General features: G+C 36.4%; 1 protein-coding gene across 5 annotated transcripts in view; it reads left to right on the top strand.

The window, feature by feature from the left end:
• Positions 1–12,106, top strand: part of SLC12A2 (solute carrier family 12 member 2) — a 66,930-nt gene that overhangs the window by 40,887 nt on the left and 13,937 nt on the right. For all 5 annotated transcript variants that reach the window (XR_015748104.1, XR_015748103.1, XM_026673940.2 and 2 more), the window contains exons 12-18: positions 2,633–2,740; positions 3,035–3,158; positions 3,566–3,667; positions 4,043–4,198; positions 5,325–5,424; positions 6,228–6,339; positions 8,895–9,035. Coding sequence is in view for 3 of the 5 variants with exons in the window: in XM_026673940.2 (XP_026529725.2) it covers positions 2,633–2,740; positions 3,035–3,158; positions 3,566–3,667; positions 4,043–4,198; positions 5,325–5,424; positions 6,228–6,339; positions 8,895–9,035 (843 nt within the window). In the remaining 2 variants the exon portion in view is untranslated. The remainder of the gene's footprint in view (positions 1–2,632; positions 2,741–3,034; positions 3,159–3,565; positions 3,668–4,042; positions 4,199–5,324; positions 5,425–6,227; positions 6,340–8,894; positions 9,036–12,106) is intronic.

Below are 12,106 nucleotides of genomic sequence, written 5' to 3'. Positions count from 1 at the left end.
ATAACTTTATTGTCACTTTAAATGTACACTAATTGGCATATATTAAAATGAAATTTTGTAGCATACATCTCTCAAAGTGTCACCACTTTGAATCTACACTACATAAACATCAATAAATAAATAAATATGCATATACCCACATGCCCACATATATTATATGACACAGAAAAAGAACACAGTCTAGTTTGGATGTATACATGTACATGGCGAGAAAAACAAATCTTGTGAGTTTACCAGACAGATGTTACGTGAACAAAGCTGTTACAGAATCAGGTAGTCCTGCTAGAAATAGTTTGTAACCTCCTTCCAGAGGGGAGTAAGGTGTGTGTGGGGTCTCTAACAACGCTTTGAGCTCTAAGCACATAGCTCTTATAAGCAATATCGGGAAGCGAGCTTCCTATAATCTTCTCGGCTGTCCTTACCACTAACTGTATGGATCTTCTATCTGAGGCAGTCTTGCCACCAAACCAAACAGTGATGCAGTTTGTTAAAAGGCTCAGTCGGGCCTCTGTAAAAAGTGGCCAGGTCAGAAAGAAAAAGATGTGGTCTCCTCATCCGATGCAGGAAATGCAGATGCTGGTCTGCATGCTTCACTAAGGGTGACATGGGGACACCAATTCAGATCGTTAGTTATCTGCACCCCCAGATACTTAATACTGTTGACCACCTCCACAGCTGCAGCCTTGATACTGGAGTATGACTATGTTGGCTCTTTCTAAAATCTAGAACAATCTTTGTTTTATTAATGTTTAGAACCAGGTTACTTTTATTGCACCAGTCCACCAGAACCTTCACCTCTTCCCTATAAGCATCTTCATCATCGTCCTAGATAAGTCCCACCACTGCCGTGTCATCCGCATACTTCACAATATGATTCGTAGCAGATTTGGCACAACAGTCGTGGGTAATCAAGGTGAACAGTAGTGGATTCAAGACACAGCCCTATGGGGAACCTGTACTCAAGGAGGATGGAGTTGGAAACTTTTCTTCCAACTTGCCCCAAACTGGGGTCTATCAATAAGGAAATCAAGTCTCCAGTTACATAGAGGAGTATTAAAACTTAATAGGCCCAGTTTGTTCATCAAATGCTGAGGAATGATTGTGTTGAATGCTGAACTAAAATCAACAAACAGCATTCACACATGAGTATTCTTCTCCAGGTGCATCAAGCTTTTCCATGTCATTTTTATAATGGTCATTTGTAGCTCCATTTCTATCCATATCTGTCTTGTCAAGTAAAACTTGTTCTTCACTTGAAATTTCTTCCATAATATTTTTGGGCACAAACTATTGATAGAAACAAACATTGCTATTGACATTGAAGATACTAATTTGATTCCGTGTTTCCAAAAGTCCCCTTCAGTATCTATCCCAGTTAATTAACTGTTAATTAATTAACTGTTAATTTTCTCTTTAACTAAAATCTTTACTTCCCTCTAGTGTCCAATTTTTAAAATTGATTTATTTTCATTTTTAAAAAATTCTTAAACTTTGATTAAAATTTTATTTCATTAAGGATTGAAGGGAAAGTCCTGCATGGACCTAAAAAGCCTGTAGGGATCGAAGTGGCGAGAAATGGATCACAAGATGTTTTGGGAGTGGATGGAGGCCTTGAGAGGGCCTGGGCCTGCACTAAGAGGCCTGAGGTACCTCATGCCCTGCTTAAAGACTATTCATTTAATGACAGCATCAGAGGAGCAGGGAGTTGGGTCATGAAGCGAGGCCACCTTGCTTAAGAGTCACCATGACATACAACCAAAGTGGACAGATTTCAGTATGATTGTATTTTGAGGATTGTCTATACTCTTTTCTCTTCCTATTTTCTGCACAACAAACCTGTGAGGTAGATTGAGCTGAGAGAGTGACTGAATCAAAGTCACCCAGTCAACTTTTATTTGTTTTTCTTTCCTTTTTTCTTTTCTGTAATAATAATTCCAAAACTAATAATTTAGTTTTGGCAAACACTTTTTATGACTTCATGTTTTCAAAAATTATGAGGGCATTGAGGCCAAACAGAGTATGCAAGAAATATTTTAATTAGAAATATTGCCACTGAATGTTTTTTAGGAAGTTGCATTTCTTTTATAAAATTTAAACAGTTTTAAAGCTATAATTACTTTGTAGTTCTTTGAGAATAATAATCTCATTGATAGCTCATATATTACCCCACCATTTTACAGCTGTTTCAAAATAAGAATTCACAGTGTTAATTTTTTCATGAGAAAAAATAAATACATTTAAATTTTCTGTCCAATAAAGCTCAAATAAGTCTGGTCCTCTTCAGAGTTTGTATTGTAATTGGAACCAAGAGCTTGCCAGGATTACAAGGGTACTGAATAGTAACTAACCCATAATGGTGAGTTAGTGTTAAGAAATATCACAAAAATATTGTTTAAAATATGAGAATTAAAACCACTGTTTGAAAGGGATATTATCTGCCTATCTGCTGTCTCAGTAATCTTGGTAACTTGAGTGGCTCCATCCAAAAAAAATAAAAATAACAATTCATTTATGAAACAGTTTAAAATGTTTAAATGCAAGCCTTGCTTTCAAAAGTCTTAATACAGATTCCATTTTCATAACAATAATTCTTCCCAGCGAACTGTTTTCTTATTTCCTATTCAATATACAGGTAATGAGCATGGTATCAGGATTTGCCCCACTGATAACAGCTGGTATATTTTCTGCAACCCTTTCTTCAGCATTAGCCTCTCTTGTCAGTGCACCTAAAATCTTTCAGGTAAGAAGGATTGTTTTCTTCAAACATTTAAAAAAAATACTTTTCTCAGCTTGCTTTTAATTTATGTAGTAAGTCTTCATTAAAAAAAAAAAGGCCATATACTTAATAACGCTGCCTGCTTTGTCTATCAACTATATTGTCTTGTGGCTAGATTGTTGATGATCTGTACAGTTTTAATGTTATTGAAATTTTTATTACTGCATATATGTGCTTGGCCCTTGTCTTTTAAGATTTAATGCCTTGAATGTTTTTTCATATGTCCATACTTTAATTGGTCATCTCTTTTGATCCTAGGCATTGTGCAAAGACAATATCTATCCGGGTTTTCTGGTGTTTGCTAAAGGCTATGGGAAAAATAATGAACCTTTACGAGGGTATCTTCTCACTTTTTTGATTGCTCTTGGATTCATATTAATTGGTTAGTTTAAATGATATTTCTATACAAAACTTTTTTAAAAATCTGAATTATATATATATTCTGTAAATACATTCTGTGTATTTATACCTTTTGCTATATTCTTAGTAAGAGATATTTCAGGCTTGATTTCAGTTCTAGAGTTGTCTCATCCTGCTATTCCAATTAAATGCAAAAAGCTTTAGCAGAAAAGCCACTTTTGCCACCCAAATCCAGATTGCATATGTCTGCATATATGAAGAAGGCAGTCCTTTTAATTTGCAGCACCACTCTTGGAAGTTCTGTCTGTCTCACTATAAAAGACTACAAAGAATACAAAATCAAAAGAACCACCAATTCAAGTAAGGAGCTGATTTTGCATAGCAGTCTGCTCAAAAAATCAATATGATTATGTGTTTCTGTCTTTGCAGCTGAATTGAATGTAATTGCTCCAATTATCTCCAATTTCTTCTTGGCTTCCTATGCTTTAATTAATTTTTCCGTGTTCCATGCTTCACTGGCAAAATCACCAGGTATGGATTTTATATTGATCCTAGTGAGAGCATGGGGTCTTTTTAAAAATACTTTTAAACAACAATGCTAATTGTACACCCTTTTTTAAAATAAACGCCAACAGGCATAAAAAATAATTTCCAGCTTAATCAGATTGCAAACAGCAATCTGAATTGCAAAAGTTTGGAGGGTGGGAGAAAAGCATAGTATTACTATACTATTTTGTTTCATTTTTGATATATTTAAGTACATAGCAACCGCATATATGAATGCTGGCAAATTTATATAACAAGTTTTTGTTTATACAACATATTAACATGTGGCAATGAAAGGATAAGTTTTATATATGTCATAAAACATGTATGTTTATTAAATTTTTATTTGCTTTTGAATAGGCTGGCGTCCTGCTTTTAAATACTACAACATGTGGATATCTCTAATTGGAGCAATTCTCTGCTGCATAGTTATGTTTATTATTAACTGGAAGGCAGCACTCCTCACATATGTTATTATTCTAGGACTCTACATTTATGTAACTTACAAGAAGCCAGGTGGGTACATCTTTTTCAGCCAGTTGGATATGCATGGTTCTCCCCTTTACTGCTACTTCACACCAAGCCTAATGTTAAGTTTAGGTGAAATAAATCAAAATCAGAATTTGTCTATATGGTAAAATTGAAACTTTCATTATTGCAGAGTAACAGTTTGTCAAGGGAATCAGTAACAAAATGAAATAAAGCACTATTTTTCAAATAATGGTTGAATAGTTCAATCGTTTTATTATATGTTTACACAGCAGTCTTATTTTGCAAGACTTTCTTAGCTAATATGCCTTCAGTAGCTTTTCTTTCAGACCAGACTCTCTTAAGCTTCATCTCAGCAAAATTCACACAGCTTTGAAGAGAAGCAGTAAAGGTTTTCTTGATTACATCTGGGTTTTAAAATCAATTCATTTTCCATATCTTTTTCCTTAGGTTTCTTTTTCTTAAGTTTCTTTAGCCATTAAACTGAAATCTGATACTCTGTGCCTTGAAAGTTCACTATTACCTCACGGTATAGCTTCTTGGCTTCCCATTGATTACTTCTGTCCTCTGGGACTTTTTCAAATAGGATTCTTATATCTTTTTCTTGAGCTCAGATTACCTCATCACTTTCTGAAACTCTCCAGAAATGCCATTCTTTTTACCAATTAATATTTTACTCTAATTTCTTATAGTTGTGTCCTATAATCATTAATCTATAGTCAAGATTCTAACACTTAGAAACTTAAGATAGTTATTAATTATCCTTCACATTAAAATTTGAAGAATCCCATTCCCTCTTTTTATTTAGCTATAAAAAATATAAAGAGACCCTTAAATTTGAAAAAAATGCATATCTGATTATTCTTGGAACTTGTCTGAAGAGAACATATTATGCCTCCATAATATACTGTATTTGATTATAAAAATAAATTTTAGGGTCAAGTAAATTACTAATGATGCTGCCTATGTGGTTTATTTTTTTTCTTAATGAAGTGCTAAGATAATGTACCTTAATATATAATTCTTGAGTCGGGTTGGGATGTGGCTTGCCTGGTAAGTAGAAGCATGAGTATAAAATATTCAGTTATGTTTCCTTCAAATTAAGATTGCTATAGGGCATTTTCTGTTTCAATATTAAAGTTGTTTTTTGCAGATGTGAACTGGGGTTCCTCAACTCAAGCTTTGACTTATCTAAGTGCTTTGCAGCATGCTGTCCGCCTTACTGGTGTAGAAGACCATGTAAAAAACTTCAGGTAAGTTGGAAAATAGTAATATTGCTAGACTTGAAGTATAAGAACAGTCGTCTGGGGAGAAAAAAATATTTTTGAAAAATATTTGGAAAATTAGTGTTGGTTGGCTTACACTGAATTAGAATAATCAAAATGTGTTGCTGTTGGTATTGGATGGTTAGGATACTTCCCTATTGCTGATTTGGACTAAGCCTTCCTTCGACAAAGCATATAAGTGGCTAGTTTCTAGCTTCACTATGTGATACTGTTATGAATCACAGAAGAATAATTTTAAAACTTACTCAGTTTTTTTATTAATTGCAATCTCCCAGAGCTGGTAATTCCAGGTAGAATATGCAAAGGCCAATATGTAGCAAAGGTTCATAAATTAGTTTTTATATGCAGCTGGGAAAGAGATATTTTTTTCTGTGGGAAATTTGCTTAAATAGTAGTTGATGACTTAACAATAACATCAAAATATTATTTAGTTCTTCTATCACAATACATCCTTGTGCTGTATTTGTCTCCTTTGTTTTGATGTTTAGACTAGTCCCTGACCAATAGATTAGGTCAGAATCCATCTCCTTATTTTAGTAAATATATATGTAGGCCATATTTTTCACTTGGACAATGTTATTCAAGTCCAGTATAAGAGAGTCTTGATATTACAAATAAATAACAAATGGTGATTCCAGTCACATGAAAAGTATGATGTTAATTCCAAATTGTTTTCATGTGCAGATACTGCTTAATGACAACATTTTAACAACAGTTCAGATTGGATTGCAAAAATGTACATGTTAACTGTTGTTTGAATCTAAAATTAGGCCACAATGCCTTGTCATGAGTGGTGCTCCAAACTCACGTCCAGCTTTGCTTCATCTGGTCCATGCCTTCACCAAAAATGTGGGATTGATGATCTGTGGTCACGTACATAGGGTAAGTCTCTAAATAATTGGCTATACTTCTCAAAAAAATTATTTCTGTCCTGTTGTAATTTTTCCCTTTCCCCTCATTTATCTAGAAGTCTAAGATAAAGCAAATTGCATGAAATAGAAGAAATGAAATAAAACAAATGATGATACTCTAGTTACGGTATCAAATAAATATTTGTTTAACAGTTTTATCTTTAAAACCATCTTGATTCTTAATAATCATAAAGCAGGTAAAGATGAAGAAATAGTCTTCTTTTCAGATAATTACTTTTTTATGTAATGTAAATAACAGTGACCATTCAAAGAATACTGTTGATACAAAGACAATACTGTTGTCAGTCAGTATTAGAAATAACATCTGTAACATGATACAAGTTTCAAATATTAATTCAGGTATGGGCTAAATTCAATTTTTATTAAGTCCGTTTGCTGCTGGAAGTTACAATGTAATTATGTGTCATAAAGCACTAAAATGTTATTAAAGTTTTGCATGTTGCCATTCTTATATTCTTTTTATTATTAGGGATAATGTTTGTCTTATGTATGTTTAATAATGTTGTAATAGAAGCATGAAGATATGATGTGTTCTTGGAGAATGAGTTTTGTTTGCCAGCTACTAAGGAACAATTTGATAAGCCTAGTTTGTCTAATATTCAGATACCACAGTACACAGAAATACTTGAGTTGCAAAAGGTTTTAGGTATGCAGTTTCTCATACCTTGTGAAATGGGTAACATCTCTCTCTCTCTCTCTCTCTCTCTCTCTCTCTCTCTCTCTCTCTCTCTCTCTCTCTCTGTGTGTGTGTGTATGCTTGCACTGGCACGAAGCCAAAAGCACCAGCCTGAGGATGGCGAGTGGGACCTCGCCGAAACGTCACCAAGATAATCTTACATGGGAAAAGACCCGAACACACCTAGACATACATACATACATACATACATACATACATACACACACACACACACACGTACATACATTTGTAGATTTTCATAGGTACAGGTATGTAGGTCTAGGTGTTTTTGGGTCTTTCCCCGTGTAAGATTAAGAGTATCTTGGCGACGTTTCGGCGAGGTCCCACTCACCATGCTCAGGCTGGTGCTTTCAGCTTCGTGCCAGTGCAAGCAATGCAAACTGCATGACTCCACCAGATTGTCAATTATCTGGAAGCCTGCACTCTCAAACAAAAAATCTCCACACCACAAGCCAAGCAAACACCTGGGCATAAACAGACACCCCCCCGATACCTCCAGCTCAAACACACCCCAACCAGGCACCCAGATTAAACCTAGCTTCCTAATAAATGTTAGCCGTCCGTTTACTCAAAGCCAAGCCGCACTAAAAGCCTCCAATACAGGAAACACAATGTTGCCAGCCAATCAAGACAAAAAAATGCTACAAAACAGACAAGAAGGTATTAGAAACACCAATCAAGCAGAACACAGCAAACTCCAAGACCAATAAACACAGACCAAGACTCCCAACCAATCAGGATGAAGAAAAAACCATTCTAACACCAGCAGTAGGCTAGCACCAAATTTAAAACAGAAACGGCTATGAAAGCCTGACTCACAGAAGAACACAATACAGAAGTCTGATGATGGCAGATGAGATTCTCCCGAAACGTCGCTACAACTTTAAAAGCACAACTATAATGACATGGGAAAATACCCGAACAAAGCTGGATACCATACGCATACGTATACATATACATACATACATACATATGTATGTATTATATTTTTTCGTGGGTATTTATATGTATGGTACTTAGGTTTCTTCGGGTATTTTCCCACGTCTTAATATTTGTGCTTTTATTATAGCGACATTTCAGCAGAATCTCATCTGCCATGGTCAGGCTTGTGTATTAGGTTCTTTTTGATCGTGTGTGTCAGGCTTGGCAGCCATTTTTTGTTTGAATTTGGTGCTGGCTTTCTGCTTCATTTGAATGGTTTTTTTCCTCATCCTGATTGGCTGGGAGTCTAGATCTGTTTTTATTGGTCTGATGTGTTTTCTTGATTAGTTGGCAACATTGTTGTGCATTGGGGTTTCTTAGTGCATCTTGGTTTCTTGTGAATGGCCAATAATTATTTATTAGGAAGCTAGGTTTTATTTGGGTAGCTGGCTGGGGCGTGTTTGGGCTGGAGGTATTGGGAGGGGTCTGTTTGTGTCCAGGTGCTTGCCTGGGTTGTGGTATAGAGATTTTTTTCTTTGTGAGTGCAGGCTTCCAGATGATTGATAGTCTGGTGAAGTCATCTCTTCTATTCATACTATTAGGTCTTTTATCAATTTCTCTGGCTTCTCTGATGATTATGCATCCGGGGTTTTCTATAGTAGCTAGAGTTTTGGTGCCATTGAAGTCGATGCTATGACCTGTGGCTTTCATATGTTGGACTAGTGATGAAGTGTGTTCCAGCTTTTTTATTGAACACAAGAATGCAATAAAAAAGCTGGAACACACTCAGAGTTATATTTTTTGATAGAGCAATACATAGTCTTCAATAAGGAATGCACATTTATTTTTTTTCCAAAATTTTTCATAAAAGGTTATGTGTCTTTTAGGGTCCTCGCAGGCAAGCCATGAAGGAATTGTCAGCTGACTTGGCCAGGTACCAACGGTGGCTTATTAAAAACAAAATGAAAGCATTTTATGCTCCAGTGCATGCAGAAGACATGCGAGATGGTGCACAGTACTTAATGCAGGTAAGTGATCTTTCTAAAAGGGAGTTTTCTTTTTTGTAATTGTTTGTGTTTTTTATTATATTATTATACAAATTATTTTGTATGAGTTGTGTTATATAACATATATCCCAATAGATGGAAAGGCTTTACAAGATTGTTTAATAAATAATTTCTGTTTATAAATAGATATTATCTATACATGTTTTAGAATTACAGTATAGGAAAAGTAATATTCAGAAAATAAAAATGGTCAGGAATAGGTTAACACTGTTTCTCATACAACAGAAATTGAAGCTTGATTGTTTTTTATGTATTAGAATTTGACATTCTTTAGGTTTTGAGTATCAAAAAGTAAAGGAAGGGAAACTAATTTTTCTGCAGCTGGGTTTCATGCATCATTCATTGTCGCTCACTTGCTGCAGATTATTCTAAAAATTGCTACAGTTTGTAGAGCTCCTCCTTCTATTCTGCCATATTATTAAAAGGTACAGGTATTCAAGAAATGTGTATTTGAATATTCTCTTCATTAGACAGTGAGATGACAACAGATTTGAAATAAGTCTTAAAGCTGTAAAATTCTGTGTGGTCTTATAAGATGACAAAACCACTCTCCTGCTCCCTTTTACAAAGAATTCCATCCAGAAATAGAATGAAAAATATTAGGTCTCTGTGCAGAGATAATTCTGATGGCCTCCTTTACCTTTATAATTGTACCCTCCTTTCTGAGTTTCATTAGAAGAATCTGGAGAGTGCTGAGAGAAATCACAAAACAACTGCAAACCCTGTACATTATTTCAGTAGGAAAATAGGTGGCGTTCTCAGAATCTCTTTACAGCCTATTCTGGGTTAGGAGAAATGCTACTGTTCTCATCCTTCCCACAACCACTTTGAATGATGTAGTAAGCTCAAAAAGTATGAGAATGTGGATAAAAATATTGATTAAATGCAATGATTCATTTTATATAAGTAAAAAAAAAATTACTTATGTATTAATAATTTTATGCTAATGTTCTTTTAAAAATGTAGGAAGAGTTTTGAGACATTAACCTAGGCTTTGAGGAGATATATGTTGTCTAGGACCACAGATAGTACATACCAACATTAATATCATGCTATAGTGTAGATCGTCAGTAAAAAGCAACAAAAGTGCTCAAATCAATAGTTAGCAAGAAATTGCTCCAAAATGAGATTGGTCCTTCGGTTCTAGCAGAGAATATGGTTACCCAGATGCTAACTAGTCAGTGCTATGACATAGAAAGGCACACGTTTGGGCTTAAATTTGCTTGCAAGATTAGTTTTTATTTCAGTCCTCATCTTGAAGCATTTAGAGGGCTTCTAAATTTCAGCCAGTTGTCAAATGATTCCCAGTAAAACATAGGACTAAATAGGGTAGAAAAATTTCAGTGTTTTTATTTAATCTGAATAAAGCAAAATTTAAAGATAGGCATACCATTCCTATCTATCTATCTATCTATCTATCTATCTATCTATCTATCTATCTATCTATCTATCTATCTACCTATCTACCCTGTTTCTCCAACAATATGGCCTCCCCCAATAGGAAGTCCCAGCATGTTTTACAGGCATGAAATGAAATTAAGCCCCTCCCCCAAATTAAGGCCTATATTAAAACATGCGAAATGAGGGGAATGGTGGGGGCTTGCCATTAGGAAGTACTTTTGTTGCACACCCGGATATGGTGCTGCCTGCGTTGACCCCAATCACGAAGTGCCCCACCAACGCCAAGGTCAACATCCAAGCCATCGCTGCCCACCCGAAGATGCAAGGGGGGGAAATTAAGTCACCCCCAAAAGACGGCCTAGCCATTTTGGGGGCTCAAAAAAAATAAGACCCGGCCTTATTATATGAGAAACACGGTATCTATCTATCTATCTATCTATCTATCTATCTAGGTCTAGGTGTGTTCGGGTCTTTTCCTGTGTAAGATTAAGTGTATCTTGACGACGCTTCGGCGAGGTCCCACTCACCATCCTCAGGCTGGTCCTTTCGGCTTTGTGCCAGTGCAAGCAGTGTGTGATTGGAGCTGCCGTCTCTCTATAAATACTGGGGTGGGGTGGGGGGGCTAGTGTGCTGGGCTGGTTGGCTGCGCTGCTGCCTCTTGATTGGTTGGGTTGTTTGTGTTTTGATCTCTTTTCCATTAGCCTCCTGTGTAGTAACGGCTTGGGTAATGGGTTGTGTGATGAACCTTGTGAGATTTATTGCTGTGGTATCCTTGGTCTTGTGCTGTGATATCCTGGGTCATTTGCTGTGTTGCAACTTCTTGAGTTCTTGTGGTGTAATTTCCTGAGTTTGTCCTTCGTTTATAGGATGGGCTTGTGCCTGGGTCTGATGAGGGGGATTGGCGGTGGTGTCCCGTGTTGTTTCGGGTCTGGTGTTGGTTTTCGTGGCTGGGACTCATTTGTTGGTGAGGGCTAGCTTCCAGATGTCTGGTAGGCGGGAGGTATCATCCCGTCTATTCATGTTATGGGGGTGTTTCTCTATCTCGATGGCTTCCCTGATTATTCTCTTGCTGGAGTGTTCACTGTTGTATATTAATTTGGTTCCTTCGAAATTAATTTCATGTCCTGTGGCTTTAAGGTGCTGGAAGAGGGAGGAAGTATTTTCTTCTCTTCTGACTGCGTTTTTGTGTTCTGCGATGCGTGCATTTATTCTCCTGTTGGTTTGTCCAATATATGTGGCTGGGCAATTGTTGCATGGTATTTCATAAACTCCTTGGTCTTCTCGCTGGATCTTGTATTTGGGGTTTCTTAGGATGTTGGATTTTTTTTGGTCAGTGCCGAAGGCTGTCCTGATATTGTGTTTGTGGAGAATTTTGCTGATTTTGTCTGTGGTGCCTTTGATGTAGGGGAGGAGTGCGATGCCGTTGTCTTATTCTGTGTCTTGGTTTTTGGGGGGTACCTCTTTTCGGATTAGATTGGTGATAGTGTTTCTTTGGAATCCGTTGGAAATTAATATGTTAGTGAGGGTGTGTAGTTCTGTTCTCAGGTGGTCTTTGTCAGCTAGGCGTTTAGTTCTGGAGATGAGGGTCTTGGCTATGGAGTTGATCCTAAGAAACTGAACACTCCACCAAG

The sequence above is a fragment of the Notechis scutatus genome, chromosome 2, assembly GCF_049901735.1.
Source record: "Notechis scutatus isolate UNSWTSFEM ecotype Mainland chromosome 2, rNotScu1.2, whole genome shotgun sequence".
In the NCBI taxonomy this organism is placed as follows: domain Eukaryota; kingdom Metazoa; phylum Chordata; class Lepidosauria; order Squamata; family Elapidae; genus Notechis; species Notechis scutatus.
The sequence above is the reverse complement of the archived record's forward strand: the minus strand, read 5'-3'. Positions and strand labels throughout refer to the sequence as shown.